Source organism: Stegastes partitus, unplaced genomic scaffold (assembly GCF_000690725.1).
Source record: "Stegastes partitus isolate 25-593 unplaced genomic scaffold, Stegastes_partitus-1.0.2 Scaffold1074, whole genome shotgun sequence".
NCBI classification, from domain to species: domain Eukaryota; kingdom Metazoa; phylum Chordata; class Actinopteri; family Pomacentridae; genus Stegastes; species Stegastes partitus.
The window spans coordinates 153,015-177,329 of record NW_007578805.1 but is presented as its reverse complement, the minus strand read 5'-3'; the positions used below and the strand labels follow the sequence as shown (position 1 = coordinate 177,329).

Genomic DNA, 24,315 nt, shown 5'->3' with positions numbered 1-24,315 from the left:
TTTTTCATTTTTATTATTTTTTTAAATTTTTGTGCCGGTTCTCTCATCTGTTGGATCCAATATGAAATGTAAGTGTTGATCCCTTTTCTTCTTTTTCTGTTGTTTTCAGGACTTGTGCTGGATTACAGCTGCAGCTCCAGGCAGCAGCAGCAGCAGCAGCAGCAGCAGCAACGGTTACTTTGGCTGCGATTCTTGTGGTTCACCTGTAATTATCAAGCATTCATCATTTCAACACGGCTGCGGTTCCTTTTAATGCTTAAGTCTAGCTCGGAGTTGAAAGGCTCGGGGATGAATGAGGGCACTGTTGGAGCTGACTCGGCCTGCTCCTTCTAATTTATGCCGAACCTATCGGGTTGCAGGTGTGACAATCAGCCGCATTCATCGCCCGCTGATGCTCCGCGAGATGCAGATTCGGTGTCTGCGCGATGATTTGCTGAACCTGTGACAACACGACCCGGGGAGGATGTGCTGACAGGCCTCGGCTTCGTCCTCATCATCCTCACCGGCACGTCTTCCTCCTCTAATTGCCTCCGTGTGTTTGCTTGCAGTGCTGCTCGACTCCTCCTCCTCGCTGCTCTTCTCGCTGCTATTGGCTCAGCTGCCCGTGTTCACGTCCGCGTCCCCGGTGCCGCCGCGCAGGCCCACTGACATGGACAAACTGTCCAATCAGACCAAGAACCTGATGAAGCTCACCCAGGAGCTGCTGGTAAGTGACCCGCTCGGATTGGCTGCTGATAATTGATAAATGATTGTTGGTTGTGGTGAAGGATGGAGGAGAGTCACCGGCTGCTCATGTTGGAGCCACTTTGGGTAAAGGTCACCGGATCTGTGTGGGTTCTCAGACAGAACCTTTTCCAGGTTCTTCAAGAACCTAAAAGAGATTCAAGTTGCTTGTTAAGTGAAGATTGTAGATGCGCTAACTTTGTCTGTGTAGATTCTCAGTCCAGAAGAACCTTTTCCAGGTTCTTCCAGAACTTAAAAGTGAAGCCCAGTTGCTTTCTTACTGGAGCTCCAAGGAGAAGAACCTGTTCCAAGTCTGGTTTAAAGCTCGTAGGTCCACTAGCTGTGTCTTTGTAGATTCTCTGTCAAGAAGAACCTTTCCCAGGTTCTTTTCCAGGTTCTTCTAGAACTTAAAAGTGAGCTTAAAACCTAAAAGTGACGTCTGGTTGGTTTCTTACTGGAGCTCCAAGGAGAAGAACCTGTTCCAAGTCTGGTTGCTTGTTTTTGCTAAAGCTCATGGGTCCACTAGCTGTGTCTGTGTAGATTCTCAGTCAAGAAGAACCGATTTCCAGGTTCTTCAAGAACCTAAAAGGGATTCAAGTTGCCTTTTAGTGAAGATTCTAGATGCACTAACTTTGTCTGTGTAGATTCTCAGTCAAGACGAATGTTTTCTAGGTTCCTTAAGAACTTTAAGACACGGTACAGTTGTTGTTGATAGAAGCACAGAGGAGAAGGAACTTTTCCCGGTTCTATAAGCACTTAAAAGAGAAGTTCTTTGTTTCTGTACTGAAGCACCAAGAAGAAGGAAACCTAGAAGTGCTCCAGCTTTGTTTTTGTTTGATTGGATTGTTCAGGTTCTTTGGTGAAAACTAAAGCACCTCATAGAACAACTTTTACTGGGTTCTTCAAGAACCTTAAAGAGAAGTCTAGCTGATTTTGTACTGGAGGTCCTACATGCACTGGTGTTGTCAGTCGCTTGTCATAGTGATCCCAGGAGAACAACTTTTACTGGGTTGTCTAAGAACCTAAAAGTAAAGTTTTTATTAGAGGTCCTAGAGGTGGAACCTTTTCCAGGGTCTTAAAGAACCTAAAGTCCAGTTGCTTTTTTACTTGAAGGAGGAAAACGTTGTTGAGGTTCTCCAGGTTGCTCTGGCTTTGCATCACGCCGTGTTGTGGAAACACTTCAGGTTTCCTCAGAGCTTCCGTCTGCTTTAAGCTGCTTTCATTGATGACAGAGTTTCACGCTCAGATCAGAGCAGCGAACACCTCGGGGAGGATTTAACCGAGTGATCTCACTTTTAATCCAGCAGGGAGAGCGGCTCTGACTCAGCAGCCTCCCGGTGAGCCTCGCTTTGAACAAGTACGTCTGTTTTTGGTTCTTTGAGACGTTCCACCTTCATCCGAGAGGCTCCTTCAGCTCTGGAGGTGACGAAACATCTCAGAGAACCAAAACGGCTTTTCTTCACTCTCAGCGAGTTTGAGGTAACAGCAGAAGGGCGAATGAGTGAGTGAAGGTTTGATGAGCCTCCTGTGAAGCGACAGCACACCGCACCACTCTCCTGTTTACATAGAAACATGTTTATGTTCTGCAGGAGGTGTGAAATATGTATCACACGTGTTTATTTCAACACGTCTGGCTCGAAGTCCCATTTTGTTGTTGACAGTCAAGCGAGCAGGAAAATCAGATTTGAGAACTTGGCCAAGATTTGGATGCAGCTGGTGATTGTGTATCAACAGTGTGTTTTAACAGGTGAAAAGAAAGCGGGATCATATCTGCGCATCTCCGGTTACACATGACTGATCCAGATTCTATTTTTGCATTATGCAAATGGCTAAACTCTTTTGTTCAAGAGGATGAAATCAAAAATAGCCACAGACTCTCTCTAGTCTCAGCAGTTCAGACAATGATTTGTGTGGCCGCGGCGTAACCTGGAATCCAGATGTGAAACAAGGCAGCATTATCAAAGGGGGACAGTATGAGACGGTGTTCGGCAACACGGAAGATTTATTTTTAATTTTTTTTCCCTTTTTTGTGTGGAATTCCATTAAAGAGGGGACAAAGTTAGGAAAGATAAATAGAATCCGTGGAAAGTCCCTGCAAAAAGTAATGAAGCTTTAAAGAGAGAGAAGTGTGCGTCTGTGTACACACATGTATAAGTTTTCCAGTGTGTGTGTGAGTGTGTGTGTGAGTGTGTGTGTGAGTGTGTTCGCATGCATACAGTATGTGTGCATGTGTGTATGCATTTTTGTGGCGTTCTGCGTGTGTGTGTGTGTGTGCACTGAGGGTTCTGTAAATAGTCACGGCAGCATAGGTGCGGTGTTTAGTGTTTTGCTTTCGGTCGCCACAGCAAAGTGACCTGATAAAAATCAAAAAAAAAAAAAAAGATTTATCACATTCCAGTATTTGCATTGAGGAAGAAAAGCGGCGGGACGCTGAGCCGAGCAGGGTGAGGTCACGACGCTGCAGCAGCAAGAAACGCCAGGATAGGAGGCCGAATTAAAGGCCCAGAAAGATGGAACCGCAAGAGATGAAGAGATCAGAGAGCAGCCGGATGACAAGCAGGCTCTGTGTGTGTGTGTGTGGGGGGGCGTGCACGTGACAGCGCACGTGTGTGTGTGTGTGTGTGTGTGTGTGTGTGTGTGCACCTGGTGTGAGACAAAGTCATATAGAGAGTGAAGAAGACAAAACACAGGAGCACAAACAGGAGTGAGCTGAGAGACAATGAGGCACATTTATCGTCGAACACATCAACGCGAGCTGCACGACGACACAACAGCACAACATCCTGTTTATTACGGCGCATCCATCAGCGCTAATGTGGTTCCTCTGCTGACTGGAAGCGACGCATTAATCAGCTCCATTCATTAGTGGCTTTAATACTAAACCAGTGGTGACCTTATAAAGCAGAATGGCATCGGGCTGCAGCAGGTGCTGTTACTCCCCTCTGCTGGCCGCCGGGGGAACTGCGCCCCCTTGTAGTTTACAACACAACTGGAGCTGGGCAGCAGCAGCACTGCGTCATTCTGTCTTTTTATAGCGGTGACCCTGGAGTTTCCCTACAGCTCTGTGTTGTCTGTCCCACTTGGAGCTTTCTTAGTCACTGCATATGTTGTTCTCGTGGCTCCCAGCAGAAAACATCCTGTGGCTTCAGGTCCTTTGCTCTTATTGTTGACATTTGGGGAGGCTGAATGTGGGTGAACTCACACTGACCCGATCGACCACACTCCCCTCAGCGAGAGCTACTGTCTCCAAGCACAGAAAACACTGAGCCCGTCGAGGTGCCTGCCGCACTAATTCTTTCCTCATGTTTCCGTGACTTGTCTCGGGATGAGTTAAATTGCACCGATGCTAATTGCCGATCTGTTTTCTCTTTCAGAGGGAACATGCCTTTGACTCAGACGTGGAGCCCCACAGGTTCAGGTCCCTGCCAGAAATGAGCAACAGATCAGCCAACGACCTCCAGAATCTTGAGGTAATGCTCCGATAATGTGTTTGTGTGCAGCAGCGGCGACACTCCACCACGCCCAGGCCAAGTGTCTGAACTATGTGTGTGTTGTTTCCAGCTGAAGCCCACACTGTCTCAGCTGCACTCCGACCTCAAGCTGTACGAGCACCACTTCGAGTGGCTCAACAGGGTCTCCAAGAAGCACCACCACCCCGCCGTGCCCAAACTGGTGGAGATGATCCGAGAGATGAAGTCTCTCATCAACCTGCTGCACCGTCAGGTAAACACCAGCCGTGTTCACCGTTTAACGTCGTTCTTAAACGGTTCCTCAAAGCCACATCACCAACTGAGGAACCAGCTCATGAACCCTCTGAACCCCCCAAATCCACCAGCAGGTTGGAAACACATGTCATCTTAAAAAGAAATGACCCATTTATCAGCCAGAAACTGTACAAACACAAAGATGTTCAACTTTCCAACAAGCCGGCGGGCCGATCCCGGTCGATGGGCCGTTTTGTGTGGAAAATCAACCAAATCTCAGCCTTTAAAATCGCTTTATTCTACGTGTGTCACTTGACTCAGCTACAGCCGACGGTTATGTGACAAAAAAACAGGCCGAGCAGAGCGGACACGCGGCTGGAAACGAAGTACAAATGCAAATAGCTGAATAATAGATGTTGATTCCAGCTAATTTCTGGAAAACAGATCTGGGTCATCACTGGCAGTAAGAATCAACACTGACCATGATCCTGATTTCATTATCTGCAGAGCCTGTCCCACGCTTCCTTACAGTTTTTCTCTGGTATATAAAGTCCTGGAGCTCTGTGGAAACGGATGAAAAAGGAGAGAGAATATCTTCTGTCAGTAGGAGACAGTCAGACTGATGGAAACACCAACATTAGAAAACATGGAGGCTCCACTTACTGTAGATATTTAACGTTTCTTATTTTACTTTGTCTCCCTAAAATTCCTGAATTTTTGCAAAGCACCTGTTGGTCACAGCTGAGCGAATCATGGCTTCCCGGTTGTGCCGAGAAGTGCAGAATTTTCTGTTTTTTACAGGATCTCGTTTTAGGAAACAGTTTATTTTTTGGCAAATGTTTAAATAAGATGTGATTTTGACGATTTAGTTTATTTTAGAGGATTAGTTCACCAGCTAACTTGTCAACGTGGGTTAAAGAAGAAGTCAGCGCCTTGGTTTCTGATCCGTCTGCTTGGTGCTCCACAGATGCAGCGGGTGGAGGCTCCCCGGCTGACCCCGGCCACCCCGTCCCTGCCGCCCCACCTGCCCTACCAGTTCGACGTGCTGCAGTCGAGCCACGAGCTGCTGCAGCACTTCAAGCTCTTCTGCGACTGGGCCTACCGGGCGTTCATGAGCCTCAAGCCCAAAGTGTCCGCCGTGCAATGATGACCTGGGCGGCGGGGCGGCTGCAGAACCGGCGACAGTGTACGTGGAGTTCTGCCTCGGTCAGAGCAGGAAGTGGACCGTGTGGGCGTGCACTGAGGTCAGCGGCATCCTGCTGGAGGCCTGACGTCCACCAGCCTGCTGAAGAAAGTCCACCAGGGCCGACAGAAAAACGCAGCCAGCTTTCATCCATCCACCCCAAACCCCCTCCTAAAGGCCTTGTTCATGTTATTTATGTATTTATTTATTTATTGACTGTTAGTAATTTATTTAATTTTATTTATTTGAAGTTGTAATGTGTCACTCTCCTCTTTTATTTCTGTACTAACGTGAATTTGACTTGCCCACGTCTCTGTAGTCTTTCCTCTCCTCCTCCTTCTTCTTCTTGTGTCTCACTGAAAAGTAAAACTCGGTAGCACTTCACGAACCCGCAGCTCTGATACTGACTTTAAACTGAATTTACTTTGTGTGTCTCTGCAGCCGATAATTCTTCCAGTAGATGTAGCAAACCGTTAGGGACAGCCAAGGCTTCACTCTCAGTGCCCTTAGACATTTGTAGTGCGGTGAGCGGATTGACTGTCGACGAGCAGTGAATCCTGTCTGTTGTGTCGCAGCCTATTTAACGTTGTGGTAAAGTTGTATGAATGTGCCCCGTTTCCGAGCACTGATGGTCCTGATTAGATTCTTTGCACAAACTCGTTGGGATTAGCCTCTTGGACGAGCGAGACGGCTGATTTTGAACTTTGGGCTAGAAAAGTCTTTTATTTTTAGTTAAACACCCAAAGCCTTAAAATACTATGTATTGTGACACGATGTCCTGTACAGGTGTACATAAATGTACAAGAATGTAAATTGTTGTATACAGTGCTTTTGTGTATTATGTTGTTTTCTACAATATAATAATAGATTTCTTTACCTATTTTATCACTATCAGTTTTGTTCGTTCCCTATCCTAGTATTTGTTACAGTATTGACTATTTATTTAAGTAACTCGGTGGAACTATTTATTTTGTGCTGCAGCGGAGCAAGTCTCCTGTCTTTTTGTACTTTTATACAGTTTTTATTCTTATTCACTATTATTATTATAATTATAATTATTATAATACCATCACGTTTAAATTATTGTTGTACCATCAAGATGCCTCTTCCACACACTGATTGGCCTCAATGTGAAATATGTGCCTTGGTGAAATAAATACTAAAGAATGTGCACAGTGGATCGGACTTCATCTTTCATGTCTGCGCTGCACTTGTTTTCTTTATTATCATTTCAAAATATTTTTACTGTGATTTTTTTTATACAATTTACTGTTATTTTACAGACTTTCAGTGTTTGGTTAAATAACAAATAATAACTAATAAAATCACAAACAAAATGCAATTTTTTAGTACATGTTACTTCTAAAAAAACAAACAAAAACCAAAAACAAACAAACAACAAACAACAAAACAGGCCAAAACTGAAAATATAAATGTCCCTGTCAAAAATCTGTTATTTTATTTTATTTATTTTAATAAATGATTATTATTGATCATTTAAATGCAAAGTTTTACCACAAAATTACAGTTTTTTTTTTGTTTAACTGTAATTAAATCATTTAAAAACATAATTTTACAGATATTTGCCAGTATTTAAAAGAAAAAGATATATATTAAGGATTGAAAAATGGTAAATAAGTGTTGTTTTTTTTTAAACTATTAATTAAAATCTTAAACTTTACTGTGCTTTAAAAAAGGCATGACTTTTTTTAAGGTTCACATGTAAATTAATACCTGTAAAAAAATAAATAAAAAAAAAACTGTAAAATAACAGTTAAAATTTAACCGCTTTTAAATCCTAATGTAAATAAATTCTCTTTCAAATAACAGCAAAACTCTGTAAAATAATGACATTTTTGCTCATGTAAATACAGCAAAACGTTTCACAGTCACACATTGTAAAAAAACAACAACAACAACAACAATAAACAAAACCTATTTGTGAACATTATTTACATTTTTTATTTTTCTTTGTTAATGTGTGAATTATTACTATTTTTAGTGATTTTACTAGATTCTAGACATTTTGTCTAATTTAACAAAACGGGAAAATCTGCAAAGAATGTCAAATATCTGTAAGTTAACAGTGATTCTTTTTCTGATTTAAGTCCAGTTAAAACAGTGAAATTATCCAGTCAAATGTTGTAGAAGAATGAATCGCTAGTTGTAAGAAAAATTGACTTTTTTGTGCACATTGATGGTTTTGGACTCTTTTTTTGTTTGTTTTTTGTTTGTTTTTTATAGTTCACATGGTAAAAATAAGCATTTTGTTAGGCTGACAGATAAATCTGTATTTGAACAAAGCAGGGTAAAATCTGTAAAATAACAGTAAATTGATTTTTTAATTTGCAGTTTAATTTGCCACTGGCTGTTCTGGGAACTGACTGACGGCAGACTACGTTACCCAGAAGTCTGTGCGGTGGAGTCAGACTCAAAGGGCTTCTAATTATTTGTGAATAAAGCTCCATAAATAGTTTTTAATCTACTGTAGTGTGTATATTTATATCGCTAACAGGCTCTTTTGGTTGAACGTGTGCTGTGAATATTTACGGGTGAAGTTTAGCGTCTGTCTGTTGCCGCGGCGGACCAATGGGAGCGTCCCGTCTACTGCGGCAGGCAGCCAATCAGCGCGCCCGTTGTTGGGAGGCGGCATCGGGCGGAGAGCTGCTGTTAGTTTGCGCTGTGTTTATTGTTAAGGTTGTGTGGATCAGCACTGCGGTACCGCTTTGAGTTCATGAGACCCGCAGCGGGCTGCAGGAGGAGGCGAGGCACCGGGGTGAGTACTGCTGCAGCCCGGGATCATGCACCTCCTCCCCGGGCGGCTTAGCGAGCCGCTCCGGGCTCCGGGCTCCGCAAAGGAGGCCGACAACTGCCAGAGTGGAGCCTGACAGAGAGACTGTGCGGAGGCCTGCGGGCTCCAGGTTCACCCGGGACTCCGCTAAAGTCCAGTAATGTGTGTTATACTTGTAGCGGAGCTCCGCATTGCGGGACCGAGCCGAACCGGAGCGGAGCGGAGCAGAGGCAGCGGGAGGAGGGAGGAGCAGTGGCGGAGCGAGGCGCTGTTTACCGGGGGCTCAGACAGCAGTTACACCGGGGGGGACGACTTCCGGTCTGGGTTCATTTCACACATCTCGGCAGATTTTTATTACATTTTTGTAAAGATCAGATAAACCTTTTTATTAATCACATAGTGGAGACATGTGCGATGTTACAGCAGCAAAGACAGGGCAAACATTTAATAAAGTATAATAATAAAAATAAATCAAAATAAACACAAGTCCTGGTTCTGTAGAAATAACATTATTGCACATATTAGAGGTGTTGCTCGGATCATCACAAATATTTTTATTGCAGAGATTGTACATAAATAGAACGACTAAGATAATAACATGTATTCTAGTGTGTGTAGAAAAATAGATATTTCCCTGTTATTTATTTATTTTTTTTAAATCTCAAATCATCAAATTTATGCATAAATATTTCCTCCATCATCTCTGATTTACCTGATTTTTTTTCTAGCATAAACTACGAACATTTCTAAAGGTGTTTGTTAAATTTTAGGTTAAGATATAAAATACTTTCTAAGTCAAATTGTTCTTAAAAACTACCCGTGGACCCACTTCCTGTAGGTTTTTATGTCATGTTGACATTTAAATTTGAGGAATTTTAGGAATTATTAAAGATAAAGAACGTGAGAACTCATAAACAACGTAATCGTCTTTTTTATGTAACCTTAAACTCATTAAAATTGTGGAACCGCTGCTTAAGTTGTGCTTGTTCATCCCGATCATTTACAAAATCTACTTTATTCTGTGTGTCTCAGAAGAAGAAGAAGAAGAAGAAGCTTTATTGTCATTGTACAAAAAAATACAACAAAATTTTGTTTGGCATCGTCTCGGTAGCAGCTAATGTGGTCACAGTACAAGAAAAGCCTCCCTTTAGCTCCTAGGTGAGGTGTGAATAGAAAACAATTAAAATTAAAAATTACATTCAATTAAAAAATTCACATTTTTTGGCATCAAATCCTACAAAATATTCAAAAATACGTGTTGCAGTTAGCTGGTGGTGTGTCTGTTTGAAATGTGTGTTAGCTTTAATATAATAATAAACAATTCTAATAATATAGAATCTGATGTAAACATTACATTTTTTTTGACAAAGTTTAAAATAATACACGTAGAATAAAGTTAACAACATGTCGTGTTTTTAAGCTTCGATTTGGTTGGAAAATAGTTCTCTGATTCTGTTTTGTTCTGTTTTTTTATTGCTAACATGCGTTTTAAACCCATCGTCAGGTTTTTTGTTTTCATGGAATTAAAAATCTGCAAAAGCTTCGACTAAACCCACAGCTGGACCCGAGTTACTCACATATTAACCATCACAAAAACACTTCACTCACAGAGAAACGTTTTTACTCGGTCTGTGCACCTCTTACAGCACTTTCTGGTTGTTGTCTGTGGTTGAATGTTGGCTGGTTGTGACGTTAAAATGCGTTCCAATGGGAACAAAAGCTGCAGAAAAATGGTTCTGCAAAACCGTTCTGCCAGAAGAAAAGAAGTTTCTGTATTCAATGCTTCATTACTGTCTGTGTGGAGGATTCTGCTCCTAACACTGGTTTTATGTCCATTTTTGTTTCATGTCAGATCTAATATTGCTTCCTGGGATGCCAGCTGGAGTTTCCAGGAGAAAGAATTTACAGACGAAGACATGAACGGAGGAGTGATGGAGCACCAGCCATGAGAAAACACCAGAACTGATCCTGACCTGCTTCCAACCTTCACCTCGGCGATGGCCAACTCGGTGGCCCTAGTGGTCCAGGCGGAGCTCCTCCCCCCTCAGTCCGCCGCCTCGCTGTCTCCGTTCCCGTCGCTACTCGGCTCGGCGGAGGACGGCGAGGACGAGCGGGAGCGAGGGGAGCTGGTGGAGGCGGACAAGGGCGTTGCCGAGGGCGGGGAGGAGGTGGTCCTGGACATGGTGTCGGCGCCGGCACAGCAGCCCGAGCAGTCCGACCACCCCTTCCAGTGTCTGGACTGCGGGAAGAGCTTCAGGTGGTCGTCCAGGTTGACGCATCACCTGCGGAGCCACAACAACGAGAGACCGTACCGCTGCAACCTGTGCCCCAAGGCCTTCAAAGGCTCCTCGGCTCTGCTCTACCACCAACGGTACGCATTCAGTTCGTCTTTGTGCTGCAACCAGGCTGCGTGACACATCGATTCAGCACGACGAATTAACTCAAACACCAAAAGTTTTTTAGCTGCTTGATATCAAAACATTCTCTCGTCTGAAGCACATCCGTTCTAGAGCTGCACACTTAATGGAATAACAATTCAGATGATTAAATGAACATGAGCGACTGTGATATTAATGTTGAAGTATGTGTTGTGCTCAGAGAAATGTAGATAAACTCACCTGGTTTCAGGTAAATCTGACATCACAGCTCCTTATTTGACTCAAACCAACGTTTGGTTTGATGGAGACTGGAGGCTTCTCTGTGCCCAGTCTGTCTGATAGAACAGAACTTTATTGAACAGAGTTCGTTGAGCTGCAGGAACAGCAGAGAAACTTTAAAATAATGCTCTGAAATAATTCATCTCCAGAAAGGATGGTGTTTAATAAAAACAGGTTCTCTGTCTGCAGTGTTTAAATTACTTTTTTCAGCTTTTTTAAATCAAATTTTAGTTTGGATGCAGATGAGCTCCGCTGTAATCGCTCCGTCTGATCACTGAAGAATGGTTCATTCTTTTAAAATTGAATTATTCGAGTCATCTACAGAAAAACAGCAACGTATATCACAGATGAACCAGATGTCGGATCTGAGGTTTAACATTTTTCATCTAATTTTCGGTTTAAATTCTGTGATTGCAGCTTATTTTCTGGTTTCTTTCCTCCTCTGTGACACTAAACTGAACATCTTTGGACCAAAAAAGACATCTGAGGAAACTCTGATGCACATTTTTCACCATTTTCTGACATTTTAGAGACCAAACAATGAAAATAATTCTAACTTTGAGCCCTAATGTCCCATCCAGAGCTCTCTCTGATTGGTTACACTAAACGAGTAACAGCCAATCAGCACTGGAGGATTAATGCTGAAAAGTTTAATGACAAGTAGAAGGAGTTTGTCTACATTTTAATTCCTCTGTTTGGCAAAGATTCGACAGTAGATGGGCACAATGTGAATTTTTAGTGCTGTAATAAGTAAGTATTGAGCAGAATAATCACAAATTGTATGTTTTAAGATGGTTTAATATCAGAGTCAGGACCTTGTACGGGTGAATTTTGGAGGATTTCTTTGCCTTGAGCCTCCAGATCCTCCTGCTGTGTGCTTGGTGTTTTCATGATGTCATTCCTTATGTAATTTGCGGTGATGTAATTATGGATTTCGGGATTTTTTTGGTTTCGTTTCATGTTGTATGTCTACATTCCTCCGGGTTTCAGCGCTGTGTTTTACAAAACAAGCTGATGGCACGTCGCTCGGATAATGAATCATTTTCCAACACAGCGCCTCAGTGTTTCTGCTCAACAGCTTCACAAGGTGAAACTTGTGAACGCAGAGTTTTCCAGCGGATCGCACAGAAACACGAAGCGCATGCCTGAATTTATCTGTCATACGGGCTTTAGTTTCCGTCCACCTCCCTCGCTAATCCGTTCAATCTGGACACATTCGGGTCAACAGAAACAGAAAAAAAAACGCGTTAAAATAGCAAATTACTGTGTGAAATTCATAATTGATTCCTTCCAGTGGTCCAGCTGCACTCGGTGTGAAATGAGGAAAGTATTGCGGAGTGTTTCCTGGTTTTTAATGCCGGATGTTGTGTTGCAGGTCTCACTCAGGGGAGAAGCCTTATAAATGTCAGGACTGTGGAAAAGCCTTCAAACGCTCGTCTCTGCTCCAGGTGAGAAGTCAGCGTCAGGTGTAACTGAACCTTTTCATTGCGGATGTTTGGCAGATCCGTCTGTGTGTGTCTGCCAGGTACAAGTACATAAATCCCTTATAAAAGTCAGTCTGGAGTGTCGTTATGTCTGCGAACCTGAACTATGCACAGGGACAGTGTTGAGATTACTGCAGAAAACTGCTTTGTAACTGTCCCTCATGCTTCCACCGTCTCATTAATGATGTAAACTAAATGTATTTTGTTGAAATGTTACAGCAGGTTGGACAGAAATAATAAAAACCAACATATTTTATAAGTTGCAGTAAGTTTTGTGATTTATTTTTATATATTGAGTTGAGCAGAAACAAAACTTTTGATGCACCAGTGCAGCCAGTGTAAGAAGTTAATCTGGAGTACTGCCAGTTAAACTCAGAGTTTCCTGCCTCTGTCCATCCTCAGGTCCATCAGAGCGTCCACACCGGCGTTCGGACCTTCCTGTGCCCCTACTGCCCCCTGACCTTCAAATGGAGCTCCCACTACCAGTACCACCTGAGGCAGCACACCGGCGAGTGCCCGTACCCCTGCGACACCTGCCCCAAGGCCTTCAAGAACTCCAGCAGCCTACGGCGACACAAGAATGTGCACCTGGGCCTGAAGCCCTACACCTGCTCGGTGTGCAACAAGTCCTTCACTCAGTCCACCAACCTGCGGCAGCACATGAGGATCCACACCGGCGAGCGGCCCTACATCTGCAGCGAGTGCGGACGCAGCTTCACGCATTCGTCCAACCTGGCGCTGCACAAGAACTCGCACGCCAACCTGAGCGCCGCCGGGAAGGAGGCGAAGAGGGCCGAGGACGGGAGGAAGGGGAGCGACGTGGTGGAGGTGGTGGTTGGCGCCGAGGAGGTCACGTCCTCCATGCTGACGGACATGGTGGGCTTTGTGAGCCAGGAGGGAGCCGATGGAGTTGGCGTAGGGATGGAGGAGGTGTTCCTGTCCACCACCTCCTCCGGCCAGACTCAGGGCCTCCTCCCCCAGCTCACCCTCGCCCCCTCTGGGGAGGACGTGTGCACGTCCAGGGCCATCGGGACGGAAGTCCACCTGAGCACCGACACCGGCGCCAGCGTGCTGCTGTACAGCTGCGGCAGCTGCAGCCACACATTCAGCACCAGGACGGACCTGGAGGAGCACCAGTCCATCCACATGGCTCCGGGGGAGCACGGTGCCGGTGGAGAGGCGGGTCATGGAGCCGGGATGGAGGTCGGGGACGGCCTGGTGGGAGCTGGACACCTGCTGGCCGACTTCGAGGAGGTGGTGGAGACGACTACGGTGGCTGAGGGGGGACACACAACAGAGGTGCTGCTGGGACTGACGGAGGGAACCGACAGCAGCAACGCAGTAAGTGATGGAATCAAATGAATAGATGCAGGAAAACCACTTCGGTTAATTTTATTTATCCAGCCCCGTTTCACGACATGCAGTGTCCATACAAAGTTTGATGATGCTGCCACCACAGTGCTTCATGGTGAGGAGGGTTTCCATTTCATCAGGCTAAGCAACCTTCTTCCAGGTGACTTCAGAGTCTCCACATGTCTTCTGGTGACCTCTGGTCCAGATTTAATATCAGCTTTTTCCAGCAAATTCTTTCTCTTTGTCTCCCATAAAGCTTTGATGGTGAAGAACAGACAACAGTTGTATGAACAGTCTCTCTCATCTCAGCTGCTGAAGTTCCTTCAGAGGAGTCATAGGTGTCTTGGTGGCCTCCCTCACGAGTCTCCTTCTTGCTCGGTCACTCAGTTTTTGAGGACTTTTGTGGCTAACTTTAAGTCAGCTGCTCCTCACAGAAGCTTCCAGAGGTTTGTGCTGCAGACTGAAGACGATGTTTGTGCAAAGGAGCGTTCACTACGGATCTCCTCACTTCATAGCAAACACAACATGAACACAAGAACTGTAGTGAAACAGCACAGTTGTGTGATTCATCCGTCGGCATCAAAGCAAACCGTCCTCTGTCTGCAGAGTCTCAGTCTAATTGACCTGCAGAAGTCCAGCGCGGTGAAGTCAGCGGGTTCAGTTTGAAGATGCATGTTTTTGATATGTATTACTTCCTCTGGTCTGTCCTCAGAATGTCGGCACCACCCAGGCCCAGTTTGACCTGCTGCAGAGCTTCACCGAGGTGACTCAGAGCTCTGAGGCCGCCCAGCCAGAGGCCAGAACCACATGGGCAGGGCTGTCATGTGGCTACTGCAATAAGACCTTCAAGACCAGCGGAGGCCTCAACAGACATGTGTCGCTGGTGAGGACGACCGCTGGAGCTGCTCTGCTCGCTGACACTGTGAGACACATTAATGCACCGGACCGGGGCTGCACAGTGTCGGAACAAACGAAAAAGTGCAATATTTAGCTTTTCCGCAATATGAAAAAAAATGCAGGGATTTTCAATAGATGACTTGAAAGCTCAATTTGGAACGAATGAATCACCCTCGAATGATGGAGGCTGATTTGGTCTCTGATTTTTTCTCAGGTGCTGAAACTTTAGCATCCAAAATCAAATGTTTGCTTTGCTTCAGATTCACAGTCCTGCTCACTTCACTGTAGAGGAGCCTGCAAGGCAACAAACTCTAAAATACTCTCTAAGAAACCTTAAATCAGGAGAAATTATGTTGCATCAAACAGGATCCTCTTGTAGATTAATGCACAATGAGAACAGTTTGTTTTTGTGTCAAGCAGCGAAAAGAAGGTTTTTGCATGATGTGATGTTTGTGTAAACAGCCTCCACTTGTTTAGCACTTTACTGCCTTAATAACTACAGTCGTGACTCGACAATCTCTTAACAATCCAGAACCTGCTATCCGACAGGTTTTTAGGAGAAACCAACAGAAGCCATAAAAACAGCCTTAACATAGCGACAGCCTTGGATTGTGACTCCGACATGACATTTAATGTCACCAATCAGGATGACGGCGTATTATCTGACTGAACAATCCCACAGATTGGCTACGTTCACACTGCAGGACTTGATGCTCAATGAGGATTTCTTTGTGACTTCCTTCACGTTTCCAGTTCAATGCGACTTGTATGTGATCTGCTGTGTGAACTTCATACGACCCAAAAGTGTCCCGCATGCGCAGAAGAGGACACGACGACGTCACACGCAGCGAGCGTGCTCAGTGTTTATGGAAGTAAACATGGATGGTAACGGTGGAGCGTATCTGCCACTCCCCCACCGCCACCGATGGAGGAAACAGAAGTGTGAGCGCTAATTAAACTAGCATCAGCAGCCACGTACTGCCTGTGTGTTCTGGACACTTCCACCCCGTCAGAGCGCTGCCCCGGGGTGGAAGTGTCCCCCGAACGCACCGGATATTCTGATATTCATCATTAATTGGGCCTGAACATCCAGAGAGCAGAAAGTTCTATTGGGACCAGACCTACTAGTTATTATAACAACTATGAACAATAATGAACAACTAATGAGCCTTCCAGCATCAAGCCCTCCTCGTATCTGGACCTCCGTCTGGACAATCCGACAGCCTTGATATCCGACATAAAAGAAGGTTTTACATTTCGTGTCAGATCATCGAGTCACGACTGTAGTTTCTCATTCATCCATTCACACACCAGTGGAGGCCGTGCATGGTGTGGAGCTGCAGGGGATTGAACGTCAGACTTTTAGTGGAAAACCTGCTGCACCACCTGAGCCACTTATGCATGTGCATGCAGCTCATCTCCAGCCCTAATGACCGCCAGCAGTTTGTCCATCTTGAAAACATGTTTCTTGTCCCGTCTTCTGTTCGTCTAGATGCACTCCCTGTCGTCGCAGTCCCGCTCCCAGTTCAGCTGCTCGGCCTGCGACCGCTCCTTCCCCCTGCTCTCCTCCCTCCTCACCCACCAGCACTCCCACACCCCCGAGCAGCGGCTGCTGGCCGAGGCCGAGGCCGAGATCGTGTGTCCGCCGTCGCTCTCCCTGTCGCTGCCGCTGCCCTCGTCTCCCAGCCGGGCCGACAAGCAGCAGGAGGGCCAGCGGGAGATCCACGTGGACATCATCGCCGTCGGGGAGGAGCAGGAGGAGCAGCCGGTCAAAGTCAGCAAAGCTCACAAGAAGACGGGACCCAGCAAGAGCGCCGCTGCTGGAGGTGAGGACGTTTTCAGTCAGCCGCCGCATGGTTCCTGCTCATGAGTTTAGTATTTCACCAACAGGTTTCTTCTGGCTGGAAATTACATAAACAAGCGAGAAAACTTGAGATGTTTGTCAAACATTTGAGCTGTTTCTATGTTACTATTGTTGTTGTTTTATTATTTTACTTGCACATGTTCTGCAGCGTTCTAACACACTACAAGGTGAGAACATCTGATTCCTTGTCAGTTGCTGGTCATTAGCAAGTCATGGCTTCAACCAGAGAGAAAATCATTCAGAGCATCTCTCAGTCGTCGTCTCAAAGAGGCCATCAGGCTTTTTGTAAAACTAAACATAAAAATATCTTAAAATTGATAAAACTCAATGTTTGACTGTCTTTTGTCTCTTGTTTGTGTCATTTCCAGCCATAAGAAACCTGCTGGTCAAATAAGAACTGACTATAAATCTAACTTGACATGTGGATGAATAGTTCTGGGCTCAGCTTTGAGCCAGAACCAGAAGGTTTTTCATGTTTTTGTGCTTCCACACCTGCTGGGGTAACAGCACATTCACATCGACCGAGCTTCTCGACTTCAGCTTGTTTTCTTACTACGCTGGATCTGCAGACTTGATAAACTGCGTCTTTCCCTCTCAGAGAGGCCATACCGCTGCCCCGAGTGCGGAAAAGCCTTCAAAGGTTCGTCGGGGCTGAAGTACCACATGAGGGATCACACTGGGGAAAGGCCCTACCGCTGCACCGAGTGTGGGAAGAGCTTCAAGAGATCCTCGCTGCTCTCCATCCACCAGAGGGTAAAAATCCTGTTCTGAACCACACGTTTAACCCTCTGAACCCCAAAACCCACCGCCGGGTTTTAAAGGCCTGTCATGTTTTTCTAAAAAGTCGCCAAGATGACACCATTTATCAGCCAGACACCGTAAACAAAGAGGGACTCATCAGAGGTTCAACTTTCAGACAGTTTGTGGACTAATCAGGTCTGTTGTTGGGGAAATTCACCAAGTTTAGGTTAAAATCGTGACGTTTAATCAAATTATTCAACATCCTTTGTTGAGAAAATTGGCAAAAATTAAACTTCTTCCCTCCTGCTTCCAGCTGATCCTCTGCTTCGGTGTTTCAGGTGAACTGCAGGCAGTGTGTCCACAGAGAAAGGAAAATCTAACATATGATGAATAAAATCAAAGCAGCATGGCTCAGAAACAGTAAACAGAGGAGGAAGTTGTTTGAGGATACATTCAACACGGTGGATCTGCTGCAGACGCTTTCATTTTTGGTGGATTTTTAAATGATGTTGAATAAGGAGGTTTTTGAAGCTCAGATTTGGTTCAGAACCCGTACGTCACACGTGATTAGTACAAGGACTGTATTTTAAACAGTTTTCAACTATAAATGATGTCATTTAGGGGATTTACTGTAGAGATGATTCCTGTTTTAAGCCCATGGGTGCGTGTTGGGGTTCTGAGGATGACTCCAACATAAGGTGGAGAGTAATGTGTTTTTTCCATCCACACCCCACCAGGTGCACACAGGCGTCCGGGCCTTCCAGTGCCCTCACTGTCCTCTCACCTTCAAGTGGAGCTCTCACTACCAGTACCACCTGCGGCAGCACACCGGCGAGCGGCCGTACGTCTGCAAAGAATGCGGAAAGTCCTTCAAGAACACCAGCTGCCTGCGAAGGCACAGCCAGATGCACTCGGGTCTGCGGCCTCACACCTGCTCCATCTGCTCCAAGTCCTTCTCCCAGACGTCCAACCTGAAGCAGGTCAGAGCAGCTGCAGACTCAACTCACCCTGAGGACGTAAAAAAAACAAAAACAAAACAGTTTTCCTAACTTGTTCTTGTTTGTCTTTCCCGGCGAGCAGCACGAGCGGACCCATTCAGGAGAGAGGCCCTTCCAGTGCACACACTGCAGCAAGAGCTTCACGCACTCCTCCAACCTGCAGCTCCACCTGCGCACACACTCCTCGCGCAAAGACTACAAGTGTCCGTACTGCTCCAAGGAGTTCGTCATGCACTCGTACCTGCAGAGGCACATCCGGACCCACGGCAGCGGCGTCTCCCTGCCGAGCCCCGGCGGTGGCGGCGGAGGCAAAGATGGCGTTTCGGTGAAGGCCAGCGTGGGAGGGGTGACCACCACCACCACCCTGCTCAACCCCATCACCCTGGAAGCCTCAGGAAGCAGCGGCAGCCTGATTGTGTCCCAGCCGGCGCTCAATATTCCCCCCAACACCTCCCAGAACTACTTCATGATCCAGACGGCCAGCGGCCTGCAGCTCATCCCGCTGTCGTCCCCGACGCCGGCTCCTCCGCCTCCCCCGCCGCCGCCGCCTCCCTCGCAGAACTTCCTCCTCCTGCAGTGTCCCGCCAACAACGGCAGCCAGTCCAGCCTGATTCTGCTGCCGACGGCCAACAACCCTCCGGCGGCTCCGGAGCCGCAGAGCCTCCCCGTCCTGCAGACCATCCAGACATTCCAGCCCGTCCTGAACCAAGCGCAGCCTCAGATGGCCCAGTTTCCATCCGTGTCCCAGCAGCAGCAGCAGCAGCAGCAGACCAGGATCATCATCACCAACAACAACAACACACACACTCCTGTTGCCACGGCGACACACAACCTCTCCACCAGCTACCTGCTCAACAAGCCCATCCTGGGGAAGAGCACGAGGACGGCTCGGGGCCGCCGGGGACGAAAACCCAAAGCTGCGCTTCAGAAACCTTCGACTCCGCCGGTTACAAACGGCCACGTTACCGTAGCGACCACAGAGTCACCGCTGCCTCCTCCCGTTTCCACAACAACTGTCCCCCCCTCCAGCACCGCAGCCCCCACAGTGGACACCTCAGGACCCCCACCCAGTGTTACCACGGCACCCGCCCCAGAGAGCAGGCCTCACCCCTCCACAGAGCAAATGAGGACAGAGGAAAGTATGACGGGGAAGCAGTTTGTGTTGTGCTTCGATAATGAAGGCCAGGCGAAGGAGGGGGTGAGGATGGGGGAGGGCGGGGAGTCGTATGTGCTGCAGTTCGAGGGGAATCCGTCGGGGGAGGCAGCGGGTGGAGGGATGGGTGGGGACAGAAAGTCGCTGGTGCTGCAGTTCAAAACAGATGGCGAAGGTGAGGGGGAGAAGGGGGGAGATAAGGGAGGCATGATGTCGCTGCTGCACGAGTGGGGCGGAGGGAAGCCGGGGGAGAGGATGGCCGGGGGGGAGGGAGGCCAGGGGGAGTCCTACGTCCTGCACTTCCACACCGAGACGCAGGACGGCGCTTCGTCTGCCGCCGCCTTCAGCCAGGGCCGAGACAGCAGCCTGCAGCTTTCCTGCGCTCCGACCCAGAGCCTGGTGCCCCTGGATGGGCAGGAGGTGGTGTTCGAGCTGGGCGGGGAGGCCAAGATGGAGCAGGAGGCCGAGGAGGGGATGCAGATGATCGCTCTGATAGAAGGCGAGGGAGGGATGATGGGGGAGGAGGAGGCGGCCTGCAGCGCTGCGAGCGGCGGTGGAGGCGTCACCGAGGGTGGAGCGGCGGCGGCGGCCATGGAGGGAATATTTCAGCTGGAGAGCGGGGACGAGATCGTCATCATCGAGGTGAGCACCAGCAGCCTGAGGGAGGGACGGGTGGAGCGAGGAGGGGAGGCCGAGATCTCGCAGGGCGGGGAGGTGAAGTACGAAGCAGCAGAGGCGAAGGAGAGGAAGGAGCAGGAGGACGCTGAGGCGCTGCAGAGCGAAGACACCATCAGAAACGGACCTATCAGCAAAGAGATGCTCTAACTGAGGCGCGTGAGTGTGTGTGTGCGTGTGTGTGCGTGTGTGTGTGCGGTTTGTTAGCACTTTAGTCAGCTGAGTTCTCCTGGACGCTGAGAGAACGTGCAGGTAGACGGTGTGTCGTCGCAAAGCCATGAAATGTTATACATTCAGACGGCTGCACACGGACCTCCGATATTCCTAAAATATATATTAGTTTAAATTATACTGTCTCCGGCAGTTTGTTTATGAAGTAATTATGTTTTTTTGTGAATAAATGTTGTACATGGCCGACTTTCTTCACAATGTTAATAGTAACTAATTATTAATAAACCTGTTAATACCTTTTGTCTTTTTGCTTCTTTTTGCTGTCAGCAGCTTTATTTAGACATAAACACATTAAAACACTTTGTTGATGTTCATGATGAATTTGAACAATTTCTATGTTTTTCTTTTGACATATTTAAACATATTTGCCAAGAAACGCCGCATCCAGTGTTATAAATACCACTGAAATTCTCCCAGATGTGCAATGAAAGGGTCTCTTTTAGTTGAAAACACACATTTCTGCAGATTAACAGGTGAGAAATTTATCATATGAACAGATTTACCATCAAGATTTTAAAAGCAGTAATAAAAACTTGCACCTCAAATGTCAAAATGCAAATTAAAACCACCTGTTTTATGTCGTTCTACTGTGATATAAACGAAACACACAATGTCGTGTAAGTCCAGATGTTGTCAGTAAAACTGGTGTTTTTGCTGCTTCAGATGTCTGAATTTAAGATCAAAACATGACAATAACCGTAAGCAGAGCTTCGCTTTACAGCATATATAAGCTCCAAAATGATTCCTCCTCATGTCAAATTTAAATTTAGTGACTTTTTGTTTGACCAACGGGTTTTTTTTCTGACTGGAAATGACATAAACAAGAGAAAAGAGTCAGTAAAACACTGTGCTAGGAATCAGTCTGGACTGTTCCGAGACAATTTCAAGGAGTACTAGCTTTTTGGGCAGGAAATTTTTACTAAAAATGAGTCATTGACATCTCTACATAAGGATTTATCGTCTTTTGTTGCTCGTTTATTACATTTACAGCCAGAACGGAAACCGCTGTGGGGATTTTCCTGGACTAGGAACCACTGCAGCGCTTCATCGTGGATTAGAAACAAGCTACAAGCTGCACTTTCACCAAAATCTGAAACCATTTATTTATTTTTGTTTTTTTAAAAAATAATTTTGGTCATTGTGTTTTTAATAATAATCCAGAAAAGAACATAGAAATAGTCACTCATTGTCAGCATCTCCAATACAATGTCTTGCTGTGTCATTCTCAGCCACAAGAAACCTGCTGGTGGAACAAAAACTCATTTTAAATGAAAATTTGGCATCAATTTGCATAATTTTAGGTTTCTTGGGACTCTTCACAGACTAGTCAGCTGTTGTCTCTTTATAGTGAACCAGAACGTGACAGAACACGGTGGAAACCAGCAGGAACATCTGCAGTCAGACAGAAGCTGCATTTTCACACAAAACTGAATCAGTTTCAGGGAGTATGAATCCTTTAGGATGTGATATTTTTACTAAAGATGAATCATTAATATCTCTACATGAAGATTTGTTGTCTTTTGTTGCTTGTTTTTGTCATTTACAGTCTCTGCATCACTTCACAGTGGATTAGAAATAAGATAGAAGCTGAACTTTCACGAAAATTTGAAATATTTTCAGTTTTGGTCTTAATAGTTTTAATAACAATCCAGAAAGGAACAGAAATAGTAATTCATCATCAACATCTCCAACATGATGTCTTGTGTTGTCATTTCCAGCCAGAAGAAACCTGCTGGTGGAATAAAAATCGGTTTGTTTTTTATTTTTCGTGGATATAAACAGCTGTAGCTTCTCGGAGATGTCCTGACGCTGCTGACGCCGCTACGTTGGTGTCCACGTCGGGTTTACGCGGCGCGCTTCGTGCGTACGCAGATGGCGCAGCTTGGCGCGCTGGAGGCGCGTAACGGAGCGTAAAACGGGCATATTCGCTTCCAGAATCGGGCTGTTTGCGCACGAATCGACAGTGTGGTCATTAAGTCAAACTCTGGACCTTTAAAGCAGCAGGAAAAACACACTCAGCGGTTGTTTTTTTTTTTTTTTTTAATCCATCTGTCCGGCGGACCTGAGCTGCGCCGTCAGAAGGTAAGACGAGCTGCTGCACCCGAGCAGCTGCTGGAGGCGAAACGTGTCGTTTCACCACAGCACCGATCAGAACCATTAAAGGAGCTGATGCAGGTCTGATTGTGTGGAAGCTTTGAAATGTGGGTTTAGTCTGAGTGAAACAATCACCTAATCCTCCATAATCCTCCGCTGAGTGGGGGCATGTTTCCCTCCTGCAGCCTCCTGCAGCCTCAGAGAACACAGTAATGCAGCAGAACCATGCATCCATGCTCTCCCTCCTGCTCCAGGCTCCTCGTGTGGATGTTCCCGTCAGACTGAGCGTGGAGCCGGAGGAGCTGCAGGCCTGAACATGGTGAGGCTGGAGCTGGACCAGGTGGTGATGAGGAGGATGAAGGATGAAGACATTGAGATGGTCAAAGCTCTCATCAAGGTTTGTCTTCACGCTGCAGACTAACAGGGGAGGTGTGCATGTGACAGTGTTTACTGCAACAGAAAGATGTACTTTATTTGATTTTGTTTCAATAAAAACAGTAAATTCTGCAATTTCAGCATCTTTATTAGAATGTTTTCTGGTTTCTTTTCCTCCTCAGTGACAGTAAACTGAAGATTTTGGACTTTAGGAAACACTGATGCACATGTTTTCACATTTTGAGACCACACAGCTGATCGGTTCGTCCAGAAAACAGTCGGAATCTTTAACAAACTTTCAACAAACCAAACTCAATTATAGATTTACATCCAGGTGGGGAACGTTTATGAATGACGCTGATCTTCTTGATTCTAAAATCTGCTGGAGGCGACTCAGTTGGAGCTAAAACCAACAGGATTAATTCATAAAGCTCTCTGCTTGGTGGTCAGTCGAGTTTGTTTTGGTGAAGGTTCATTGTAGAGCTGCAACTGATGATTAGTTGATCAGTTTCTGGATGAACCGATCAGCTGTTTGGTGTCAGGAAATGGTGAAAAATGAGCGTCAGGTTCATCTATACAAGATAAACACTCAGTTCAGGCTTCTGTCACCGTGTTTTATTCGAATCTCTGTAAATCTGCAGGAGGGCTGCGAGGGAACCGAGAACCGCCTCATCCTCCACATCCTCACCCGTCCTCTCTGCCTCTTCATCCTCGCCGTTTTCTCCTCCATCCTGCGCTGCCTCGTCCACTCCTTCATCCTCGCCCTCGCCATCCCCGTCTTCCTGCTCATTGTGTTCCTGAAGATCACGATGCCGCGGTCCACCGGCGTTCTGGGCAGCAGCCGGCCGTACTGGGACTACGTGGGCAGCAGCTGCAGAGGAGCGCAGGACGACATGCTGCAGAACCCCTACTGCAGGATCAGCGGCAGGACGCCCGCCAACAGAAAGGTCAGTCGGCCAGTTCGCTGAAAGTCAACATCAGGTCCAGATGTTCTGACCTTTAACATCCAGACTGGAAAGAGACACGAAGCAACTACAAAGAGACACAAAAACACAGCAAAGGGACACAAAACAACCACAAAAAGACACAAAACAACCACAAAGAGACACAAAACAACCACAAAGAGACACAAAACGGACGCAAAGAGACACAAAACAACCACAAAGAGACACAAAACAGCCGCAAAGAGACACAAAACAGCTGCAAAGAGACACAAAACAACCACAAAGAGACACAAAACAACCACAAGGAGACACAAAACAGCTGCAAAGAGACACAAATCAGACACAAAGAGACACAAAACAACCACAGAGACACAAAACAACCACAGAGACACAAAACAGACACAAAGAGACACAAAACAACCACAAAGAGACACAAAACAACCACAAA

At 46.2% G+C, this 24,315-nt stretch overlaps 3 protein-coding genes across 3 annotated transcripts; all 3 read left to right on the top strand.

Annotated features, from left to right (window-relative positions):
• il11a (interleukin 11a) lies at positions 1 to 6,781 on the top strand. Its single transcript, XM_008295756.1, has 5 exons — positions 1 to 68; positions 549 to 706; positions 4,098 to 4,193; positions 4,285 to 4,446; positions 5,395 to 6,781. Exons 1-5 carry the CDS (start codon positions 62 to 64, stop codon positions 5,572 to 5,574), a joined length of 603 nt encoding a protein of 200 aa, XP_008293978.1. The 5' UTR covers positions 1 to 61; the 3' UTR covers positions 5,575 to 6,781.
• A 1,490-nt stretch (positions 6,782 to 8,271) lies between these two features.
• Positions 8,272 to 20,694, top strand: znf628 (zinc finger protein 628). The gene is made up of 9 exons (XM_008295769.1): positions 8,272 to 8,386; positions 10,254 to 10,772; positions 12,434 to 12,506; positions 12,945 to 13,883; positions 14,608 to 14,778; positions 16,285 to 16,618; positions 17,255 to 17,409; positions 18,135 to 18,377; positions 18,478 to 20,694. The coding sequence occupies exons 2-9, from the start codon at positions 10,399 to 10,401 to the stop codon at positions 20,371 to 20,373; spliced, it is 4,185 nt and encodes a 1,394-aa protein (XP_008293991.1). The 5' UTR covers positions 8,272 to 8,386; positions 10,254 to 10,398; the 3' UTR covers positions 20,374 to 20,694.
• A 1,805-nt stretch (positions 20,695 to 22,499) lies between these two features.
• nat14 (N-acetyltransferase 14 (GCN5-related, putative)) lies at positions 22,500 to 23,891 on the top strand. The gene is made up of 3 exons (XM_008295768.1): positions 22,500 to 22,536; positions 22,803 to 22,945; positions 23,565 to 23,891. Exons 2-3 carry the CDS (start codon positions 22,865 to 22,867, stop codon positions 23,889 to 23,891), a joined length of 408 nt encoding a protein of 135 aa, XP_008293990.1. The 5' UTR covers positions 22,500 to 22,536; positions 22,803 to 22,864.
• Positions 23,892 to 24,315: the final 424 nt, after the last annotated feature.

Bases quoted from the DNA above. Each gene is read 5' to 3' on its own strand.
- znf628 (XM_008295769.1), top strand. From the start codon at position 10,399: ATGGCCAACTCGGTGGCCCTAGTGGTCCAGGCGGAGCTCCTCCCCCCT. The intron at 14,779-16,284 runs GTGAGGACGACC...CTGTTCGTCTAG, and splicing joins TCAACAGACATGTGTCGCTG to ATGCACTCCCTGTCGTCGCA. The intron at 17,410-18,134 runs GTAAAAATCCTG...ACACCCCACCAG, and splicing joins TGCTCTCCATCCACCAGAGG to GTGCACACAGGCGTCCGGGC.
- nat14 (XM_008295768.1), top strand. From the start codon at position 22,865: ATGGTGAGGCTGGAGCTGGACCAGGTGGTGATGAGGAGGATGAAGGAT. The intron at 22,946-23,564 runs GTTTGTCTTCAC...GTAAATCTGCAG, and splicing joins TGGTCAAAGCTCTCATCAAG to GAGGGCTGCGAGGGAACCGA.
- il11a (XM_008295756.1), top strand. The intron at 4,194-4,284 runs GTAATGCTCCGA...TGTTGTTTCCAG, and splicing joins ACGACCTCCAGAATCTTGAG to CTGAAGCCCACACTGTCTCA. The intron at 4,447-5,394 runs GTAAACACCAGC...GGTGCTCCACAG, and splicing joins TCAACCTGCTGCACCGTCAG to ATGCAGCGGGTGGAGGCTCC.